At 49.4% G+C, this 25,233-nt stretch overlaps 1 protein-coding gene across 2 annotated transcripts in view; it reads left to right on the plus strand.

Annotated features, from left to right (window-relative positions):
• The window catches only part of PPP6R2 (protein phosphatase 6 regulatory subunit 2), a 744,860-nt gene that overhangs the window by 140,770 nt on the left and 578,857 nt on the right, over positions 1 to 25,233 (plus strand). For both annotated transcript variants that reach the window (XM_078677857.1, XM_078677853.1), the window contains exons 3-4: positions 21,384 to 21,515; positions 23,591 to 23,836. In XM_078677857.1, coding sequence (XP_078533983.1) covers positions 23,610 to 23,836 — 227 coding nt within the window. In that variant the 5' untranslated portion in view covers positions 21,384 to 21,515; positions 23,591 to 23,609. The remainder of the gene's footprint in view (positions 1 to 21,383; positions 21,516 to 23,590; positions 23,837 to 25,233) is intronic.

Raw genomic sequence — 25,233 nt, forward strand, 5'->3', positions numbered from 1 at the left:
GACCTATTGGCTGCACCACTGAGTTTTAACCATGTTGCGTAGCATCCCCGATGCTGTGAGGCATGGCTAAAAAATTGTCAAAAAGTGTTTGACACAAATGGCCTGTCATTTTGTATGCTCATGCACAAAGTGACACAGGGCTTTTTTGTTGTTGTTACTAATGCACGTTAGACCAATAATTAAAAAAATATATATACCAGAGAGGGGTGCGGGAATCAAAACTGGGGATGTGGGTGGGAAGGAAAAACTGGGAATGTGGAGAGGAAGAAGCAACACTGTGAACAAAAACATCAAGGGGTGGCAGTGAAGCACCCGGAGAGACAGAGCAGCATAGACTGGGTGTGGTGTGGGGACTGAGAAGCGCACTGTGAGACAGCAGTACTGAGACTGGACAGGGGTGAGGATCACAGAGGCACATGGTGAGACAAATAAACACAAATGGGGAGGACAGAGAAAAAAAAAGAGGGAGACAGCTGTAAAACTCACAGTGTACGGAGATGGTAATGCTTTTATACTTATGGAAAAGGCAAACTCATGACTGGGAAGCAAAGCCCACACAAGCCTTCAAATAAGAAGCAAGCAAATGAGTGACAACGAGGCCAACAAAAAGTAAACAGTGGGCCTACTCTAAGCCTTACTTGTTTATTTGTTCTCAGGCTAGAACGGAGTTTACCCGATTGGATTGTTTAACCCAACACCAATATAGAATCTCTGTAAAGCTGCTCAAGACAGTATTTTAATCTCGGATCAGTGGATGTAGTTTATTATTAGTAAGTAATGCATATTGTAATTTGCACTGTTGCTGAATATATATATATATATATATATATATATATATATATATATATATTCACGCTCCAAGGTTGTCCACCATGTGAGTAGCACGCGAGCAGCAGCTTTATTTATGTGTAGGTGAGGACGGGGATCCGCTTGTAGACGCCGCTCCGTAATGGATCTGCCCGACGCGTTTCGAAGCTCCATCTGCTTCTCTTCAGGGGCTTTAACGGAAGCGGTGTGCGCACCCGCTACACTTCTCCAATTATATAACTCGCCCGTCGATGGGAGGCTCCAGTGAGACTTCTGGGAAGTGTAGTACGGAAAGCACACAATCAAGTCCTGTATGGACTCCACAAGTGGGCCCGTCCTCGATTCCATGTACGGCTGCTACTTCACTGCCGTGACCCCCACGTTAACGGGGTGGTGCATACTCTGCGGCTGGACTGCCGCATATAGATTCACGCTCCAAGGTTGTCCACCATGTGAGTAGCACGCGAGCAGCAGCTTTATTTATGTGTAGGTGAGGACGGGGATCCGCTTGTAGACGCCGCTCCGTAATGGATCTGCCCGACGCGTTTCGAAGCTCCATCTGCTTCTCTTCAGGGGCTTTAACGGAAGTGGTGTGCGCACCCGCTACACTTCTCCAATTATATAACTCGCCCGTCGATGGGAGGCTCCAGTGAGACTTCTGGGAAGTGTAGTACGGAAAGCACACAATCAAGTCCTGTATGGACTCCACAAGTGGGCCCGTCCTCGATTCCATGTACGGCTGCTACTTCACTGCCGTGACCCCCACGTTAACGGGGTGGTGCATACTCTGCGGCTGGACTGCCGCATATAGATTCACGCTCCAAGGTTGTCCACCATGTGAGTAGCACGCGAGCAGCAGCTTTATTTATGTGTAGGTGAGGACGGGGATCCGCTTGTAGACGCCGCTCCGTAATGGATCTGCCCGACGCGTTTCGAAGCTCCATCTGCTTCTCTTCAGGGGCTTTAACGGAAGCGGTGTGCGCACCCGCTACACTTCTCCAATTATATAACTCGCCCGTCGATGGGAGGCTCCAGTGAGACTTCTGGGAAGTGTAGTACGGAAAGCACACAATCAAGTCCTGTATGGACTCCACAAGTGGGCCCGTCCTCGATTCCATGTACGGCTGCTACTTCACTGCCGTGACCCCCACGTTAACGGGGTGGTGCATACTCTGCGGCTGGACTGCCGCATATAGATTCACGCTCCAAGGTTGTCCACCATGTGAGTAGCACGCGAGCAGCAGCTTTATTTATGTGTAGGTGAGGACGGGGATCCGCTTGTAGACGCCGCTCCGTAATGGATCTGCCCGACGCGTTTCGAAGCTCCATCTGCTTCTCTTCAGGGGCTTTAACGGAAGCGGTGTGCGCACCCGCTACACTTCTCCAATTATAATAACTCGCCCGTCGATGGGAGGCTCCAGTGAGACTTCTGGGAAGTGTAGTACGGAAAGCACACAATCAAGTCCTCACCTACACTTAAATAAAGCTGCTGCTCGCGTGCTACTCATAAGGTGGACAACCTTGGAGCGTGAATCTATATGCGGCAGTCCAGCCGCAGAGTATGCACCACCCCGTTAACGTGGGGGTCACGGCAGTGAAGTAGCAGCCGTACATGGGATCGAGGACGGGCCCACTCGTGGAGTCCATACAGGACTTGATTGTGTGCTTTCCGCACTACACTTCCCAGAAGTCTCATTGGAGCCTCCCATTGGCGGGTGAGTTATATGAAATTGGAGAAGTGTAACGGGTGCGCACACCGCTTCCGTTAAAGCCCCTGAAGAGAAGCAGATGGAGCTTCGAAACGCGTCGGGCAGATCCATTACGGAGCGGCGTCTACGAGCGGATCCCCGTCCTCACCTACACATAAATAAAGCTGCTGCTCGCGTGCTACTCATAAGGTGGACAACCTAGGAGCGTGAATCTATATGCGGCAGTCCAGCCGCAGAGTATGCACCACCCCGTTAACGTGGGGGTCACGGCAGTGAAGTAGCAGCCGTACATGGGATCGAGGACGGGCCCACTCGTGGAGTCCATACAGGACTTGATTGTGTGCTTTCCGCACTACACTTCCCAGAAGTCTCATTGGAGCCTCCCATTGGCGGGTGAGTTATATGAAATTGAGAAGTGTAACGGGTGCGCACACCGCTTCCGTTAAAGCCCCTGAAGAGAAGCAGATGGAGCTTCGAAACGCGTCGGGCAGATCCATTACGGAGCGGCGTCTACGAGCGGATCCCCGTCCTCACCTACACATAAATAAAGCTGCTGCTCGCGTGCTACTCATAAGGTGGACAACCTTGGAGCATATATATATATATATGTAGCAGCCGTACATGGGATCGAGGACGGGCCCACTCGTGGAGTCCATACAGGACTTGATTGTGTGCTTTCCGCACTACACTTCCCAGAAGTCTCATTGGAGCCTCCCATTGGCGGGTGAGTTATATGAAATTGGAGAAGTGTAACGGGTGCGCACACCGCTTCCGTTAAAGCCCCTGAAGAGAAGCAGATGGAGCTTCGAAACGCGTCGGGCAGATCCATTACGGAGCGGCGTCTACGAGCGGATCCCCGTCCTCACCTACACATAAATAAAGCTGCTGCTTGCGTGCTACTCATAAGGTGGACAACCTTGGAGCGTGAATCTATATGCGGCAGTCCAGCCGCAGAGTATGCACCACCCCGTTAACGTGGGGGTCACGGCAGTGAAGTAGCAGCCGTACATGGGATCGAGGACGGGCCCACTCGTGGAGTCCATACAGGACTTGATTGTGTGCTTTCCGCACTACACTTCCCAGAAGTCTCATTGGAGCCTCCCATTGGCGGGTGAGTTATATGAAATTGAGAAGTGTAACGGGTGCGCACACCGCTTCCGTTAAAGCCCCTGAAGAGAAGCAGATGGAGCTTCGAAACGCGTCGGGCAGATCCATTACGGAGCGGCGTCTACGAGCGGATCCCCGTCCTCACCTACACATAAATAAAGCTGCTGCTCGCGTGCTACTCATAAGGTGGACAACCTTGGAGCGTGAATCTATATGCGGCAGTCCAGCCGCAGAGTATGCACCACCCCGTTAACGTGGGGGTCACGGCAGTGAAGTAGCAGCCGTACATGGGATCGAGGACGGGCCCACTCGTGGAGTCCATACAGGACTTGATTGTGTGCTTTCCGCACTACACTTCCCAGAAGTCTCATTGGAGCCTCCCATTGGCGGGTGAGTTATATGAAATTGGAGAAGTGTAACGGGTGCGCACACCGCTTCCGTTAAAGCCCCTGAAGAGAAGCAGATGGAGCTTCGAAACGCGTCGGGCAGATCCATTACGGAGCGGCGTCTACGAGCGGATCCCCGTCCTCACCTACACATAAATAAAGCTGCTGCTCGCGTGCTACTCATAAGGTGGACAACCTTGGAGCGTGAATCTATATGCGGCAGTCCAGCCGCAGAGTATGCACCACCCCGTTAACGTGGGGGTCACGGCAGTGAAGTAGCAGCCGTACATGGGATCGAGGACGGGCCCACTCGTGGAGTCCATACAGGACTTGATTGTGTGCTTTCCGCACTACACTTCCCAGAAGTCTCATTGGAGCCTCCCATTGGCGGGTGAGTTATATGAAATTGGAGAAGTGTAACGGGTGCGCACACCGCTTCCGTTAAAGCCCCTGAAGAGAAGCAGATGGAGCTTCGAAACGCGTCGGGCAGATCCATTACGGAGCGGCGTCTACGAGCGGATCCCCGTCCTCACCTACACATAAATAAAGCTGCTGCTCGCGTGCTACTCATAAGGTGGACAACCTTGGAGCGTGAATCTATATGCGGCAGTCCAGCCGCAGAGTATGCACCACCCCGTTAACGTGGGGGTCACGGCAGTGAAGTAGCAGCCGTACATGGGATCGAGGACGGGCCCACTCGTGGAGTCCATACAGGACTTGATTGTGTGCTTTCCGCACTACACTTCCCAGAAGTCTCATTGGAGCCTCCCATTGGCGGGTGAGTTATATGAAATTGGAGAAGTGTAACGGGTGCGCACACCGCTTCCGTTAAAGCCCCTGAAGAGAAGCAGATGGAGCTTCGAAACACGTCGGGCAGATCCATTACGGAGCGGCGTCTACGAGCGGATCCCCGTCCTCACCTACACATAAATAAAGCTGCTGCTTGCGTGCTACTCATAAGGTGGACAACCTTGGAGCGTGAATCTATATGCGGCAGTCCAGCCGCAGAGTATGCACCACCCCGTTAACGTGGGGGTCACGGCAGTGAAGTAGCAGCCGTACATGGGATCGAGGACGGGCCCACTCGTGGAGTCCATACAGGACTTGATTGTGTGCTTTCCGCACTACACTTCCCAGAAGTCTCATTGGAGCCTCCCATTGGCGGGTGAGTTATATGAAATTGAGAAGTGTAACGGGTGCGCACACCGCTTCCGTTAAAGCCCCTGAAGAGAAGCAGATGGAGCTTCGAAACGCGTCGTGCAGATCCATTACGGAGCGGCGTCTACGAGCGGATCCCCGTCCTCACCTACACATAAATAAAGCTGCTGCTCGCGTGCTACTCATAAGGTGGACAACCTTGGAGCGTGAATCTATATGCGGCAGTCCAGCCGCAGAGTATGCACCACCCCGTTAACGTGGGGGTCACGGCAGTGAAGTAGCAGCCGTACATGGGATCGAGGACGGGCCCACTCGTGGAGTCCATACAGGACTTGATTGTGTGCTTTCCGCACTACACTTCCCAGAAGTCTCATTGGAGCCTCCCATTGGCGGGTGAGTTATATGAAATTGGAGAAGTGTAACGGGTGCGCACACCGCTTCCGTTAAAGCCCCTGAAGAGAAGCAGATGGAGCTTCGAAACGCGTCGGGCAGATCCATTACGAAGCGGCGTCTACGAGCGGATCCCCGTCCTCACCTACACATAAATAAAGCTGCTGCTCGCGTGCTACTCATAAGGTGGACAACCTTGGAGCGTGAATCTATATGCGGCAGTCCAGCCGCAGAGTATGCACCACCCCGTTAACGTGGGGGTCACGGCAGTGAAGTAGCAGCCGTACATGGGATCGAGGACGGGCCCACTCGTGGAGTCCATACAGGACTTGATTGTGTGCTTTCCGCACTACACTTCCCAGAAGTCTCATTGGAGCCTCCCATTGGCGGGTGAGTTATATGAAATTGGAGAAGTGTAACGGGTGCGCACACCGCTTCCGTTAAAGCCCCTGAAGAGAAGCAGATGGAGCTTCGAAACGCGTCGGGCAGATCCATTACGGAGCGGCGTCTACGAGCGGATCCCCGTCCTCACCTACACATAAATAAAGCTGCTGCTTGCGTGCTACTCATAAGGTGGACAACCTTGGAGCGCGAATCTATATGCGGCAGTCCAGCCGCAGAGTATGCACCACCCCGTTAACGTGGGGGTCACGGCAGTGAAGTAGCAGCCGTACATGGGATCGAGGACGGGCCCACTCGTGGAGTCCATACAGGACTTGATTGTGTGCTTTCCGCACTACACTTCCCAGAAGTCTCATTGGAGCCTCCCATTGGCGGGTGAGTTATATGAAATTGGAGAAGTGTAACGGGTGCGCACACCGCTTTCGTTAAAGCCCCTGAAGAGAAGCAGATGGAGCTTCGAAACGCGTCGGGCAGATCCATTACGGAGCGGCGTCTACGAGCGGATCCCCGTCCTCACCTACACATAAATAAAGCTGCTGCTCGCGTGCTACTCATAAGGTGGACAACCTTGGAGCGTGAATCTATATGCGGCAGTCCAGCCGCAGAGTATGCACCACCCCGTTAACGTGGGGGTCACGGCAGTGAAGTAGCAGCCGTACATGGGATCGAGTACGGGCCCACTCGTGGAGTCCATACAGGACTTGATTGTGTGCTTTCCGCACTACACTTCCCAGAAGTCTCATTGGAGCCTCCCATTGGCGGGTGAGTTATATGAAATTGGAGAAGTGTAACGGGTGCGCACACCGCTTCCGTTAAAGCCCCTGAAGAGAAGCAGATGGAGCTTCGAAACGCGTCGGGCAGATCCATTACGGAGCGGCGTCTACGAGCGGATCCCCGTCCTCACCTACACATAAATAAAGCTGCTGCTCGCGTGCTACTCATAAGGTGGACAACCTTGGAGCGTGAATCTATATGCGGCAGTCCAGCCGCAGAGTATGCACCACCCCGTTAACGTGGGGGTCACGGCAGTGAAGTAGCAGCCGTACATGGGATCGAGGACGGGCCCACTCGTGGAGTCCATACAGGACTTGATTGTGTGCTTTCCGCACTACACTTCCCAGAAGTCTCATTGGAGCCTCCCATTGGCGGGTGAGTTATATGAAATTGGAGAAGTGTAACGGGTGCGCACACCGCTTCCGTTAAAGCCCCTGAAGAGAAGCAGATGGAGCTTCGAAACACGTCGGGCAGATCCATTACGGAGCGGCGTCTATGAGCGGATCCCCGTCCTCACCTACACATAAATAAAGCTGCTGCTTGCGTGCTACTCATAAGGTGGACAACCTTGGAGCGTGAATCTATATGCGGCAGTCCAGCCGCAGAGTATGCACCACCCCGTTAACGTGGGGGTCACGGCAGTGAAGTAGCAGCCGTACATGGGATCGAGGACGGGCCCACTCGTGGAGTCCATACAGGACTTGATTGTGTGCTTTCCGCACTACACTTCCCAGAAGTCTCATTGGAGCCTCCCATTGGCGGGTGAGTTATATGAAATTGAGAAGTGTAACGGGTGCGCACACCGCTTCCGTTAAAGCCCCTGAAGAGAAGCAGATGGAGCTTCGAAACGCGTCGGGCAGATCCATTACGGAGCGGCGTCTACGAGCGGATCCCCGTCCTCACCTACACATAAATAAAGCTGCTGCTCGCGTGCTACTCATAAGGTGGACAACCTTGGAGCATATATATATATATATATATATATATATATATATATATATATCCACCCAGCAGTAAAATACAGCCTCAAAAATACCAAGAATCCAGCATGGATAGCAGGGAAGACGGTTTATTAAATAAAGGATGACGCGTTTCGCTCCACAAGGGAGCTTGTTCATATATATATATATATATATATGCGTTACTGAAGTAAGGTAATAACCATATTCAGTTGTACTTGATACTAAAACCCACAAGTTATTCTGGCTCATTGATTTAGCCTCCAGTAAGGCATCCAAAGAAATCAAAGCCTTAAAATAATCTATCTCACTCTCTAAGAACAAACGGGATTTCGAAGCTAAACTAAATATCCTAGTTAGTACGAGATTGGTAATATATCTGTCAAGTATTCCAAAACCAAGCATAAGTCTTCAAATAATGCTTATGAAACCAAAAATGTTCTGACAGAGTTGCTAGACACCACATATAGCGGGAAACCTAAATCTGAGATTTATTAGGGATAATCTATTTCTAAACTCTCAAGGTGTGTGCGGATTTGTCAATTGCTCAAAATGCTTGCTTTAGTAGTGTGAAATAGCCAGCATATTGAATCTAGTGACAAGTCCTATAATAACATCTTTAAACAAAAATGCTGTTTAATAATACCAAAAAATTAAAATATACTAGTCATAGCATTGTGGTGGCTAAGTGAATTCTTCTAAAAACAACTTCAAATTGATAGAGGGTCGTTTGATCTGGACAATGTGTCCCAACTTGAAAAAGTAGCGTTTAACCTCAAAGACTATCCTCCAGTGTTTTCAATTATCTGAAAGAAATATTTTCAGCCTCATGGTTTTTTTTAAATGTTTCTTCGATATGTCTTCTGACACACACGCAGTAGAGGTTCAGTCACCCGCGGGTCCCTTTGTGCTGTCTAATCTTCCATGGAATAGAATGTCTCATAAGCTGTATACTTCTTTTTACCTATTTGGTTTTATTACTTATTATGTCAAGTTCTTCTGGGTTTGCAACTTTTCAAGTTCTTGTAAGATGGGTATTAATGCTTCTAAATTCTACATGACTTATTGCAGACAGTTAGTTGCACAGTATTTTTCTTTACTAATGCTTGGATACTGGACTTCAGGCATCGTATTTGATGACCTCCATATGCCACTCCAGCATTCACCCTGCACATCTCCTCTACTTTGGTACAGCAGAGGAAAGAATATGTGGAGTGGAATAGGAGTGAGACAAATGATGCTGAACATGAATTTTTTTTCATATACTTGGGTTGGTTTAGATTTCTTTGGCTTCCTCTTTGAGAGGATCAGTGGTACAGTAGGGTCCCTTGTAATCTACAGCGCAAACCAGTGCTGGGAATAAGCGCATCTATTTGTAAGCTAAATAGTCAACATTTATGGGAAGACGTTGCTGCTCCTCCTTGTATCTAGCCATTGTGCAAGATCAAAGCATTCATTTCACTGATTGTCCGCCATCCTTTGTTGGTGAAATGTTTGCAGTACCTCCACTATTGAAAAATATAATGGTTTCCCATTGTGTCACTGGGTTCCACTGGCAGCACAACATATGCTTGACTTCGGTTGATAAACTTTTATTCCTAATGAATGGCTGCTTTATTCTTTTGCTGTAACAGTCTCAAATCTAGAACCCTAGTATCTGGTTGTTTATTCTTAGTATTTCCTGCCTGGACACAATTAGAAGCTTGCTTTGATTTCAGATTTATTCAGTATAGATTAGACAATCTCCTTTGGACTTCTGAGCTGGACCCATATATGATAGTACACATGCCTGAGACACATGGTGCCTTAATGAAGTAATTCAGCCTTTTTTGGGATAATTCAATGTTGCGTTCAATTATGGGTACTTCCTTTATGCCCTGAGGAGCTTTGATCACATAAATTGCTTGACCTTTTTAATCGCCAAAATTAAAAATGTTATTCATAAACTTGTACAAGGTTAAAAGTTGAGGAGTGTTGAAAGGAGGGGACGTTGTTCCATGTCCATTCCTCCTTTAATGTCAATGTACATTTTTAGGTCTCTCCTGGAGACAGCTTATAACTGTCTTTTTTTTTTAAAAGACCTATCAAGGCCAATATCAATATTTACAATATTTATGTCAAAGTATTGCTTACTATTGGTTGGCTTTCTTGTCACTACCATTTGCTGGCATCTTATTTGGTGTATTTCCTTCCTCGTCTTGTGCTTTCCCTACCTTCTATGATAACTTCTTTAAAAGAAATTGTATTGTGTAACTTGTATCCTTCCCCTGCTCACACTCCTTTTCTTTTGCCTTGAGCACTCTATTGGGAGCGCACGTTTGTTCTTGCAATCTCCCCATATGCACCTTTCCTTCTCGCATTGCTTGCCCTCCTCTTTCAATGTTGCTACAAAAGCTTTACATTAATTCCCCCTTCTCCAGTCTTGTTTGGATTTTTTGTCATTCTTTTAATTCGTCCCACCTCCTTTCCTCCCCGCACTAAGGGCCTTATTATGATGTTGGGTGGAGTTTCCTTTGCCCGACATCGTCTTGGTAAAGGGACCTACCGACTGGCAGCCGGTCGGTGGTCCTGGCCGACTAAATAGGATGCGACTCAACATTGTTAACTCGCACTCCTATACTTTACAATGGAAGCATGCATTCTGACTGGAATGCATGCTCCCATTGTAAAAATGTGAGGTGCAGTTTATCCCTGCACCCTATGGCTGCCACCCCAAGGTGCAGGGATCAACAAAGGGGCACCATAGGTACCCCCTCTGCTGCCAACTGGAGGCCCTGCAACAAAGGGGGCCCTGCTGAGGGCTCCCAAAGTCAAGTTCTGACAGCCTTTCTGTGTCAGAAGGGCCAGCACAGAAAGGCTGTCTCCACCCGATATCGTAATCCCTCGGGTGGAAAGAGCCGCCCTTGGGATTACTGAAAGCATTCTGACTGGTGGACGTGCTCTCCGAGCCTATCAGAAGCCAGTTGGCATGACCGGTCGTGTTCCTTTCTGACCGACTCCATCAGTATGGGTTGGTCGCAAAGTAATCCGACCGGCTGATAACACAGTGGGAACGGCTCTGACCGATGGTCGGAGGAGTTTCCAGCCGCATCGTGATTGGCCTCTAAGTTGCACGTAAATCATGCCCGCATATTTTCTCCCTCCCCATCATTATTGCTCTCCCTCCCCATCTTTTGGCGTTTTTTTTTGTTCTTTAACGTTTTTTTCCCTTTTTATTTTTTTATTTTTTGAAAGCGTGCATTTGCAGTTTGCTGTCAGATTGCTAGTGTAAGAAAATGTCCTTTCCCACACATTTAGCTTTGTTTACTCTTCCCTGATTGAGGTCTGCAATCTTAAAAAAGTAAATAAAATTAAAAAATGTAAAAACGGCAGTTGTCTCATGCATGGTGACACATGCATAAATGTGGTCATGCCAGGACACTAGTGTCATGACCCATACGCATGCATACCTGGTGAGGCATGTGCTTGTTCACATTGGTTTTTAGGTTTCGCCCTGGGCGTTGCAACTGCGTAGCAGTTGCTCCGCCCACGGCGAAATCTCATGATCCTACATATGGGCTTTGGTTCCGCCTCTGTCTCCCATTGGCTAGCTCCATAAATGGAGGCTAGCCATTGGGAGACAGAGGCTGTCAATCACGCATTCTCGTGAAATCGCGATTCGGGGGCGTTTCTCGGTCTTTTTTTAAGTCCCGCCCCTTTGTCCTGGGCCGCGCTGTCATTGGCTGCCGGCCCGGGACACCCCGTGACGTCATTCCCCGGGCCGCGCTGTGATTGGCTGGCCGGCCCGGGACCTGACTTGTTCTATTCTTGTTGTTGAAGTTTCTTTACGTTTCCGATGTTCTCTCTGAAATCGCACATTCTCTAGAGTAGTATATACAATACACAAGCAAAGCCAACGCTAGGCAAGCTTTCTTAACATACAGCAAGTGCGCCTCGTTAAAATACCACATCTGAGCCGAAAGCTCGGGGCTGGAGTGTGACGGCCGTTGGTACCAGGGCTGCGGCTCCGATGAGCCTGCTGCGCGTGGACTTTTATTTTGGCGGAGGGCGGCGGCTCTTGTCGCCGGTGCCGCGAGCAGAGTCATCTTTTAGAGGAGGAGCGGACTGACTCTGCAGGCATTTGCTGCGTTTGACAGACACTGCCGCTTGCACATCCTTAAAGCTGCCCACCATGACTGTCGGCAAAGGTAGGAGTGTGTACGCAGCACCGCAGGGCCACGGGGGGCTTGTCCTGAGTGACAGTTGACGGGCAGGAGCTAATTGCGGTCGCTCTCCTCATTATCTCTGCATTCCCAACTTCGAAAGCGTATTTAAATGATTAGCAAAGTGATTTGAGGGAAATACATTCTATGTGGCCGCGTGAATGCAGCACACCTTGCGTAACGGTGAGCGCGCGATGCACAGTGCACCATGTTGGGGATTTGTAATGCGTCACAGTGTTTCATGAGAGGGCTGAGTTAATATGTGTTCGAAAGGCTCGTGTTTGGCTTCCATGCCGATGAAAGATGCCAGATGCCGCTTGTGTCGTTTTGTTTTTCTGTTAAAAAAATAGTTTTGAATGGAAGTGAAAACGTTGGGTTATGCCGGTGAGGTGCTTATTTTGGAATGCATGACATTTATGCAAGTGTCCAGAGTATTTCTCTTACTAGTGTGCTATATGGAAAAGCCACTGCGATTTGCGGGAGGCGATCGCAGGGTATCTGCGTACCGATACAATTTGCTGCCCCACCACATATACGAGTGTAGACGGGGGCGGGGGTATGTTTTTTCAGTGCTTGGAATTGCATGGGCTTCGTAATTGAGCCCTATTCACAATAATGTTTACATGCTGCCTTATTGTCGTTTCTAAAAAAAAATCACATTGTAACCCCACATACCTTGGTCAAAAAGTAACTTCTTTGCTCAAAATCATACATGCAACAGGGTATAATGGGACTCCTTTAACGCTCACGATGTGGAACCCTGCACGTTAGCTAGGAACGTCACCAATTTGACGACCACTTTCAATTTGTATGTACATTATCTGAAAACCTACCTGTGTAAGACTGTTGTAGAGGCGCAGCCCGAAGCTCGTTGCTTTGTTTTCGGCTATGATGTTACACCGATGGTACTGCATTGTTGGCAAGGTCAGAGCTAGTCATTCAGACTCTCCTTTCCCGAGCCAGCTGTAACCCAAACGAGCTGGAGGTGATTGAGTTCCTGGCGATGGCCAGTGGACCCGAAGTAGCATCAGTAGAGTACCAACTGTGCATCATGTGGCCCATTTAAGGTGGTCACAGCTTTTCAATTTCTTCTTGATCTGATGACATCCGTTTTGGATACGATTATTGCTGAACTGCAAATAATAATCGAAGGATACTGCAAATCACCATTGTAATAGTCAGAGCATCCGGAAATAACAGCTGGTGCCAAGTTCTGGCCATTGGCTCGGATTGTGTTAAGCTGTGGGTGGGAAACAAAACTTCCACGTCTAGGATGCACATAAAGGTAGATTTGCATTCATAGTCAAATTTGGTAGTTGGCTGCAAACTGGTGACAATGACCTCGGAGCACCTATATATTCAGTTATTAATGTTTTGAGATCTACTTTGGAGTAAGTGGGAAGCACTCTAGCCTGGCAAGCAACAAGGGGCCAACTGTCAAGACCACTTGTCCTCTCCAAGTACTGCATTGTTGCTTTATGCCCAGCTGATAAAACTGCCCTCTTCCGGAGACAGAAACAATGCCACCTTCCTTTACCTGATGTGCTGCAGTTTGACTGTGGACACTTGCTACTTGTGGACACCGAAAAACGCACTCCCATCTTTCTACACGGCCTGCACATCCCCAAGTTGGCATCCCAAACAGTAGGTGGCAGGGAGTTAAGACAAGTCTGTCAGTTCCCATTTCCAATGAGAAATGTTGAAGGATGGGGTGCGAGTGGCTGCTTTCATTGGTGGCACTGAAAAGGGAAAGTGTAGACAATACCTTAAGGGGTCTATAGCATTTTATGACAATGACACACAATAATGTTCTATAAAAGGTATTCATCCAAAGTACACAGACATTGTAATTTCTTATTCTGGTACCTCTTGAGGACTTGCCCTAAAGTCAACAATAGTTGTATCATGTCCTGATATTATGGACGTAGACCGCACAATAGGTCTCACATTTGCGAGAGATTAAGCACATGGCAATGTAAATGACAATGCCATTTATTTATCTGTTTTCAAAACCAACACATAAATACAAATTTTGTCATTTACAATGCCAATAGCTCTAACTTTTCCAAAGGCGAAACCATTGCATTGTAAATGCTTGTTTTTTAGGGCTCGCCTGCTGATGCGCTTCAGCGCATAGCTGGCGAAGCTCTATTGTGGCTTAAACAGAGGTTAACCACCACTGGCGATTCCACTGGCGATTGCATGCAGTGCATGTGCTTTTTAGGTCATTGCGCAAGCGCAAGCCCTAAAAAGCGCGTGCACAATGCCACCAGCCGCCTGCCTGCCTGCCTCGCATTACTACATCAAAGGCAGCCCTCCCAGCGCATTTCTCACCCCCTAATTATTCACGGCCGGCCGGCCGTACTTTCAGTTTCACGGCCGCAGGCCGTGTATCCTTTTAAAACTTGTTTAACTTGTTTCTTTGAGGTATAAAGAAATTAGAGACAGGCGTTTTATTTAGGGATTGTAGACTTCCATGCATGATAAACGGAATATACGGCTTGAGAGGATTTTAGGTCTGATTTATAACACACCCTTGATTTGCACTGACAGTCTTTGTCGTTCAAGTCCGTCCTGATAAATTTCGGTAAATGCACCACTTGTCTCACATTTCAAAGAGGGGAGATTTAAGCACAAAAGGAAGCAACTCTTCTCCGGAACTCGTGCAGGACCAGTTCGCAGCAGTCATCAAAAAAACAATATAAGTAACACAGATACCGTGTTTCTACGTTGCACTTAATCTTCCCCTGGAAAGTACCCACAAAAAGCGAACTTTGATACCTTTGTTTATCATCGATGTCAGTTTTCCATGACGGTAGGTGCTGTCAATTAGGTCATTCCGTACCATCCGACTGTGGCAAAACTGTAGTCCTAATTTTATGTCTGTTATGGCCTGATTTTTGCTTTTAAGAAATCTGACCACCATACATCTTAAGTGATCAGAAACCAACATCTATCATTCAAAATGGAATGGAGAACTGGAAAGGGATGCTTCCCCACAGGTGTCCGACACATCTCCAATCCGTCGCCCAATTTATCTTCCCAGGCGACAATGTATCAATCTGACATCATCCCACATATGGATATTGGCAGATATCATCCTGTCTTCCTCTACATTTTTCAGTTTTATTGCTGAATTAATTCAACAGCATTTTCAGACCGAGACATTTGAGAATGACATATTCGCTTTTGCTGGAAACTCATCAACGGCATATTGTAATTTATGTCTGTGTTCACTGTGCCAACAGTACCGTTTAGCGTTGATAGGTGGAAGTACAGGTGTAAAGACAAACGTGTTAAACTTTTTTTTCTTTTTAACAAAGAGGCCTCCTCCAGTTCCTGAAAATAAATATTGTGCCTCAGAACCTAAATGGTTTGAAGAAAAATGTGCATTTCAGAAACTTTTCGTGCCCAACATCACAATTTCTCTGGCCCAAGATGATGTAAAATGTCTATATTCTCCGCCGGTAAATAATTTCCCCTCTTGACGAAATTTTGTGACTCCCTACCGAAAGACACAGCTCCACCGATGCACCCACCACACAGCTCCACCGATGCACCCACCACACAGCTCCACCGATGCACCCACCACACAGCTCCACCGATGCACCCACCACACAGCTCCACCGATGCACCCACCACACAGCTCCACTGATGCACCAGCACACAACTCCAATGACACAGCTCCACTGATGCACCCACCACACAGCTCCACTGATGCACCCACCACACAGCTCCACTGATGCACCCACCACACAGCTCAACCGATGCACCCACCACACAGCTCCACCGATGCTCCAACTAAGCTCCACCAATGCACCCACCACACAGCTCCACCAATGCACCCACCACACAGCTCCACCAATGCACCCACCACACAGCTCCACCGATGCATCCATCACAGAGCTCCACCGAGGCACCCACCACACAGCTCCACCGAGGCACCCACCACACAGCTCCACCGAGGCACCCACCACACAGCTCCACCGAGGCACCCACCACACAGCTCCACCGAGGCACCCACCACACAGCTCCACCGAGGCACCCACCACACAGCTCCACCAATGCACCCACCACACAGCTCCACCAATGCACCCACCACACAGCTCCACCAATGCACCCACCACACAGCTCCACCAATGCACCCACCACACAACTCCACCAATGCACCCACCACACAGCTCCACCGATGCACCCACCACACAGTCCCACCTACACAGCTCCACCGATGCACCCACCACACAGCTCCACCAATGCACCCACCACACAGCTCCACCAATGCGCCCACTAAGCTCCACCGATGCACCCACCACACAGCTTCACCGATGCACCCACCACACAGCTCCACCGATGCACCCACCACACAGCTCCAACGACACAGCTCCACCGATGCACCCACCACACAGCTCCACCGATGCACCCACCACACAGCTCCACCAATGCACCCACCACACAGCTCCACCGATGCACCCACCACCCAGCTCCACCGATGCACCCACCACACAGCTCCAACGACACAGCTCCACCGATGCACCCACCACCCAGCTCCACCGATGCACCCACCACACAGCTCCACCAATGCACCCACCACACAGCTCCACCAATGCACCCACCACACAGCTCCACCAATGCACCCACCACACAGCTCCACCAATGCACCCACCACACAGCTCCACCAATGCACCCACCACACAACTCCACCAATGCACCCACCACACAGCTCCACCGATGCACCCACCACACAGTCCCACCTACACAGCTCCACCGATGCACCCACCACACAGCTCCACCGATGCACCCACCACACAGCTCCACCAATGCGCCCACTAAGCTCCACCGATGCACCCACCACACAGCTTCACCGATGCACCCATCAGAGAGCTCCACCAAGGCACCCACCACCCAGCTCCACCAAGGCACCCACCACCCAGCTCCACCGATGCACCCACCACACAGCTTCACCGATGCACCCATCAGAGAGCTCCACCGAGGCACCCACCATACAGCTCCACCAAGGCACCCACCACCCAGCTCCACCGATGCACCCACCACACAGCTCCACCGAGGCACCCACCACACAGCTCCACCGAGGCACCCACCACACAGCTCCACCGAGGCACCCACCACACAGCTCCACCGATGCACCCACCACACAGCTCCACCGATGCACCCCCCACACAGCTCCACCGATGCACCCCCCACACAGCTCCACCGAGGCACCCACCACACAGCTCCACCGAGGCACCCACCACACAGCTCCACCGATGCACCCACCACACAGCTCCACCGATGCACCCACCACACAGCTCCACCGATGCACCCACCACACAGCTCCACTGATGCACCCAGCACACAGCTCCAATGACACAGCTCCACTGATGCACCCACCACACAGCTCCACCGATGCACCCACCACACAGCTCCACCGATGCACCCACCACCCAGCTCCACCGATGCACCCACCACACAGCTCCAACGACACAGCTGCACCGATGCACCCACCACACAGCTCCACCAATGCACCCACCACACAGCTCCACCGATGCTCCAACTAACCTCCACCAATGCACCCACCACACAGCTCCACCGAAGCACCCACCACACAGCTCCACCGAGGCACCCACCACACAGCTCCACCGAGGCACCCACCACACAGCTCCACCGATGCACCCACCACACAGCTCCACCGATGCACCCACCACACAGCTCCACCGAGGCACCCACCACACAGCTCCACCGAGGCACCCACCACACAGCTCCACCTACACAGCTCCACCGATGCACCCACCACACAGCTCCACCGATGCACCCACCACCCAGCTCCACCGATGCACCCACCACACAGCTCCAACGACACAGCTCCACCGATGCACCCACCACACAGCTCCACCGATGCACCCACCACACAGCTCCACCGATGCTCCAACTAAGCTCCACCAATGCACCCACCACACAGCTCCACCAATGCACCCACTAAGCTCCACCGATGCACCCACCACACAGCTTCACCGATGCACCCATCACAGAGCTCCACCGAGGCACCCACCACACAGCTCCACCGATGCACCCACCACACAGCTCCACCTACACAGCTCCACCGATGCACCCACCACACAGCTCCACCGATGCACCCACCACACAGCTCCACCGAGGCACCCACCACACAGCTCCACCGAACGACCCACCACACAGCTCCACCTAACGACCCACCACACAGCTCCACCGACACAGCTACACCGATGCACCCACCACCCAGCTCCACCGATGCACCCACTACCCACCTCCACCGACACAGCTCCACCGATGCACCCACCACACAACTCCACCGATGCACCCACCACACAGCTCCACCGAGGCACCCACCACACAGCTCCACCGAGGCACCCACCCCACAGCTCCACCGAGGCACCCACCATACAGCTCCACCGAGGCACCCACCATACAGCTCCACCGAGGCACCCACCATACAGCTCCACCGAGGCACCCACCATACAGCTCCACCGAGGCACCCACCATACAGCTCCACCGAGGCACCCACCATACAGCTCCACCGAGGCACCCACCATACAGCTCCACCGAGGCACCCACCACACAGCTCCACCGATGCACCCACCACACAGCTCCACCGATGCACCCACCACACAGCTCCACCGATGCACCCACCACACAGCTCCACCGAGGCACCCACCACACAGCTCCACCGAGGCACCCACCACACAGCTCCACCGAGGCACCCACCACACAGCTCCACCGAGGCACCCACCACACAGCTCCACCGAGGCACCCACCACACAGCTCCACCGATGCACCCACCACACAGCTCCACCGATGCACCCACCACACAGCTCCACCGATGCACCCACCACACAGCTCCATCGATGCACCCACCACACAGCTCCACCGATACACCCACCACCCAGCTCCACCCACCACACAACTCTGCCGAGGCACCCACCACACAGCTCCGCCGAGGCACCCACCACACAGCTCCACCGATGCACCCACCACACAGCTCCACCGATGCTCCAACTAAGCTCCACCAATGCACCCACCACACAGCTCCACCAATGCACCCACTAAGCTCCACCAATGCACCCACCACACAGCGTTACCGATGCACCCACCACAGAGCTCCACCGATGCACCCACCACACAGCTCCACCGATGCACCCACCACACAGCTCCACCGATGCACCCACCACACAGCTCCACCAATGCACCCACCACACATCTCCACCAATGCACCCAGCACACAGCCTCACCGATGCACCCACCACACAGCTCCACCTACACAGCTCCACTGATGCACCCACCACACAGCTCCACCGATGCACCCACCACACAGCTCCATCGATGCACCCACCACACAGCTCCACCGATACACCCACCACCCAGCTCCACCCACCACACAACTCTGCCGAGGCACCCACCACACAGCTCCGCCGAGGCACCCACCACACAGCTCCACCGATGCACCCACCACACAGCTCCACCGATGCTCCAACTAAGCTCCACCAATGCACCCACCACACAGCTCCACCAATGCACCCACTAAGCTCCACCAATGCACCCACCACACAGCGTTACCGATGCACCCACCACAGAGCTCCACCGATGCACCCACCACACAGCTCCACCGATGCACCCACCACACAGCTCCACCGATGCACCCACCACACAGCTCCACCAATGCACCCACCACACATCTCCACCAATGCACCCAGCACACAGCCTCACCGATGCACCCACCACACAGCTCCACCTACACAGCTCCACTGATGCACCCACCACACAGCTCCACTGAACGACCCACCTTCACCGATGCACCCACCACACAGCTCCACGGATGCAGCCACCACACTGCTCCACCGATGCAGCCACCACACAGCTCCACCGATGCAGCCACCACCCAGCTCCACCGATGCACCCACCACCCAGCTCCACCGACACAGCTCCACCGATGCACCCACCGCCCAGCTCCACCAATGCACCCACCACACAGCTCCACCGAGGCACCCACCACACAGCTCCACCAAGGCACCCACCACACAGCTCCACCGATGCACCCACCACACAGCTCCACCGATGCACCCACCACACAGCTCCACCGAGGCACCCACCACACAGCTCCACCGAGGCACCCACCACCCAGCTCCACCGACACAGCTCCACCGATGCACCCACCACACAGCTCCACCGAGGCACCCACCATACAGCTCCACCAAGGCACCCACCACACAGCTCCACAGATGCACCCACCACACAGCTCCACCGATGCTCTAACTAAGCTCCACCAATGCACCCACCACACAGCTCCACCAATGCACCCACTAAGCTCCACCAATGCACACATCACTCAGCACAACCACAGCATCACTCAGTACCTCCACAGCATCACTCAGCGCAACCACAGCATCACTCAGCGCAACCACAGCATCACTCAGCGCAACCACAGCATCACTCAGCGCAACCACAGCATCACTGGTTCAAATATGTTCTTTCAATGTTTAAAGCTGTTTTCAAGCTTTCTTGCTTTATTACAAATCACAAAAAGATGTTAATATTTCACTTCTGTTCTTGGATTTTCGTCACAATAAAAAACACTGAACATAATCTTCACAAGTTATTTACAAAAGTTTAAGCTATTGCCATTACAAATTAAATAAATTATTTAAGTATTAATTATTTAAAAAAATTAAAAGCCATTGTTATTTGTAATATCAATACATCTAAGTCACGTAAATACAAAACATGTTGCATTACAAATGCTATAGGTGTTTGCGAAAGTTAGAACTATTGGCATTGTAAATGACGAAGCTATTAATTTAGCTATTTTAAAAAATAACACATAAATAAAAAAAAATCATTTATAAGAGCAATAGCTCAAACTTTCCTAATGCGAGCCCTATTGCATTTCCAATGCTTGTTCTTGTTTTCCTTTTTTATGCTACAGTTCAATATCGGCAGCCAAGCGTTTTTTCTTTTTGCTGAAAAGCAAAGCATTGGCAACAAACTTGTGCCAGGCAGGTGCAGAAACTGAAGGATTAAAGTTTTAGGAGGCTAAGGGTGTAGTCTGTAGCATAAAACAGTAGGATAAATCTGTTGATCCTAAATGACTGTTATGCAAGGAATCGTTGTTCCTTCACCAATGTGCTCTGTGATGATAGAAGGCTGTGTGTGGTTTTTCCTATTTGTAGATTGTTTAGATTTTGCCAGTTTGACCTGTATGCCTCTCTCTTGTATGGTAACAGTTGCACATTTTGTTTCAGTGGCACTGGTGCACCAACCTTTGAGAATGTAACACTATCTTCAAAGTAGATATGAACATTAGACAACGCCATTCAAATAGCTCTACTTTTCTATGATAAATGTATTTGCCCATTTCAGCTGTCGTTTTTTAATCCTTCTTTTATGCAATTGTATTTGGATCTAACAATTCATCTATTACAATTGTATTTGTGTTGATCCTCTTTTTTTGCTCTGTTTCAGACCACATCAGTGGTCCTTTGCATGAAGTCTTGTACGGTTGCTGTGATGGGTCTGGAATTGGAACAATGCAAAATGTGCCCCTGACCTTATAGAAGACCACTTGACTGAAGCTGTATCCAGTTCTGCATAAAGGTAAAAGTATGTTCATTATACTCTTATCAGTCAGTCCGTCAAATCTACAGACACTCACGCACTCCATATTTCTTTCCGTCCACAAACCCCTTGCTCTCTCTCCAAAGCTCTTTCTCTCACTCCTTTACATTTGGCATAGAGCCCTATCTGTTTTCCTGCTGTAAACGTAATGCAGTCCCATCTCTACCTTCCAACTGTCTCCCTGTATTGCAGTTTCCTTTCTTTTCAAAATTCTGGCACGGCTACACTTCACTCATCTCCAATAAGAACTAATATTGAACAACCTTTTCAGTACATTTCAGTGTAGAGTCCAAGCACCACACTCAACTGAGGCTACCCTCGCACTTTTCAACCTTCACCACATCAGTTCAATCATCACTGTTTTGTAGCTATTAGAATATGATTAATACCCATATGATGGTTCTGAAGTTCTTTTCCACATAATCGCCTTTCCTCTTATCTTTTAACTTTTTGACTTCTGTACGCCCTTCAATTCTGTTGATCATCCTACCTTTACAGCCTCCCTTAATACCTTCTGTATCACTGATTCAGCCCTTAAGTTATTTGCTTCTTTTCTCTGTGACCGCTGTTGGTAGCACGAACTACCACATGGACAACTTCCAAACCACAACTTGGGATAGGCGTACCACAACGATCAGGTCTGGACCCTCTTTTCTATCTCTATGTATCCTCTCTTTTGGTGCCATCATCTCCTCCTTTGGTTTCCTGTTACCATCGTCAATTCTGATGACACACAAATGTTTTTCTCGCTTCCAAATCTTACTCCCCAGCTCCAAGAATATTTATCCAACTGACTTACTGATATTCTACTGATGGCAGCCAAAGAGGTTCTTCAGTCTGGACTCTCAAAAACCAGAGGTCCTCTATTTTCTTTTATCCCCTGCACCTGTGTCCTGATCCAACTTAATCCTATTTCTCCCAGACTTGCTGTCCTTTGCTTCCTCTATCAGAAACGGTAGCTTTCTCTTTAATCCATCAGTGCCTCTAGAGTCCTTTATTACCGCCTTATGCGAAATATTTGTTGAATCTGTCTATTCACTCAACTTCACATATGTAAAGCACCAGTCAGCTTGTTTGAACTTTAATGTAATTAATAATGTAATAGTCTAGAAGTGGAACTCCCAAGAACCCTCTCCTCCCACTGCATAACGTTCCTATATTGCCAACCGAACCCTAAACAACCACATGCTTACTTCTGCTTGTTACCATGATTTAGTCAGGTTTTCTGCAGAAAATGGACTTGCTGCCAATGGCTGATATTGGCATTCAAGGCTATTAATAACGTATTACCTCACAGCATTTGTAACTCCATTACATATTAACGGAGTAACTACCACTTCTCTAGCAAACTTTGTACTGTTCAATTCTGAAAATCCTTTTTCAAGACAGCCCACACTTGTATACCTAATTTTCTGCAAAGATGAGATACAAATATAAACATTGGCTGTTGGTGAAATATTGAGTCACGGAGTCAGCAGAAACAAAGGGGTTGAGTCTACCATTTTAGAGTATAGTACATGGGCCATTACGCTGCTGTAACTTTATAATTGTTATTCATATATCTACTTATGTGGCTTTGTCTTTTCCAAACCTTGAGATGGAGGTGCTTGGAAAAGAGTACACATTACTGTGTAAATGGAGAAAGACGTTCCTAATGTTGTACAATACTTCGCGATGTACATGGTATATTTGTAATCTATGTGAAGGACCATTGTTCTATCTCTCTGCAGGACTTGTTTAGGCAGAGGTGATGAATGGAGTCCGAATTTCAGTAAGCAGGCAGACTTCATGGGCCTTATGGTATTTTTGCTGTCCCACAAATCAACCTCTGTTTTTGTGTGTTCTGCATAATTTATTATTGTTTAGTCTTGCTGACTTGTGCTTAAAGTATAATGCACTATGACATTAAATTGGACAGGACAGGTAGAGTAGGATCTGAAATTGGGATGGAATTAGAGTACAGTAACCCTGCAGGTTTGGCTGGGGGCGAGGTCTTTGTTATGGGCAGTGAAAGCTTTAAATGTTGAAACCTTTACTTTTCTTCCGGATTGTAGGTAGCTGTGCCTCATCACCATGTTCTGGAAGTTTGATTTGAACACCACGTCGCACATTGACAAGCTTCTGGATAAAGAAGATGTAACTCTGCAGGAGCTGATGGATGAAGATGACATCTTACAGGAGTGCAAGGCGCAAAACCGCAAACTGCTGGAATTCATCTGTCGGCAGGAGTGCATGGAGGAGTTGGTGCACCTCATCACTCATGAGCCTCCCGAGGAAATGGAGGAGAAAGTCCGCTTCAAGTACGTAGGCTAGATCTGGAGCTCTGCTTCAGCTCGGCCAAGTGGAATGAATACTTCTCAGACTCTTTATTAAAATCGCTGTTGCATTTCAAAACAGTGACCCCACATTAAATAATTAAATGCAGACTTCACTTCAGGCTGATTACACCAGTCGCAGGAGGCCGAGATGTTTTCTTCGGGTGATAAGCAAAAAAATATGCTTCACTTTATTGTAGAAAACTATAATTCTACAAAGCGAGTGCCCACATGTGGACTTTCAAAAACTACATTTGTAGGAGTCTGTGGCCCTTTTGTTCACCTTTTAAAATCCCTGCTTCGAATAGAATGTTATGATAATTCCTTAATCAAGGGAATGCGAGGTTTGGATTTGTTTTGTCTTTTTTAGTACACCTAAAAAGGAGCAAAGTTGGTCCTGTAGTCTAGGATGTTGAACATAGTGTGAATGGGTGGTGTGTGTTCAGCTTTTCTGAGACACAAGAAACGTAACATGTACTTGAACTCTTTGTACAGGTTGTACTTCAGTAAGAGAAGATGGGTGGTGGTGTGTATGCAGTAGTATTCGGTAGGAGAGTGTGGATTAGGAGAAAACATGCAGAATAACTTTTAGAAGTAGAAAGTGATTGTTTTTTCCCCCAGGTTTTTAGAACTCCTCTGTTGTTTGTACTAATGCTTCTTATTGGCCATCCCTTAATATTAATATTTGAATGGCCATGATTTTAGCTCCTAGTTCTTTTGTGTGTAAGTACATTGAAAATGTGATTTATACTTTGCATTCAGGGATGTCTCTGAACTGTGAATTCCTTTGAACTCAGACTCGAGAATTGGGTTAATTTAGATGCTGTGCCCGGTAACTTGGGCTCAGATTGTGAGTTTGCTGGATTTTGGTGTTTGGATACTGGGGAACAGAATCTCCAGTTCCGGACAGTATCCTTGCACCAAAATTTGATTTTGATGACCCAGGAATACTGGAACCTTCTACAATGTCTTTCCCAGATTCTGCGGATAAATCCTTTAACATTTTCAGGCCTACTTAATAGCAGCTGAAAAATATCAGTGGGAGGCTGGTGGCAGTAGGCTGGAAATAGGCATTGTGTCCAGCCCCTCTCCGCCTGATTCCTACCCCCTTAGCGATACTGCAGGTGTCTGGTGGAGACCAGGATGTGCTCCTGCCTGCAGCCCCAGTAACAGTTTTACTAGGTGCTCCACAACTGGTAAAACCATACCTGTTTTGGTGGGCCAAGGATGTTGGATCCAGAGGCTCCGGCCTAATTGGAATAGCCAGTCAGCATCCTCCTCGAGTTAATGCTCCAGGAGGACAACCACCACTCATAAGAAGGTCCTCCGTCGTAAACCTCTTGTGTTTCTGTATGTCCTTTCATATGCCGTGCTTTGAGTTG

The sequence above is a fragment of the Lissotriton helveticus genome, chromosome 1_1 (genome assembly GCF_964261635.1).
Source record: "Lissotriton helveticus chromosome 1_1, aLisHel1.1, whole genome shotgun sequence".
In the NCBI taxonomy this organism is placed as follows: domain Eukaryota; kingdom Metazoa; phylum Chordata; class Amphibia; order Caudata; family Salamandridae; genus Lissotriton; species Lissotriton helveticus.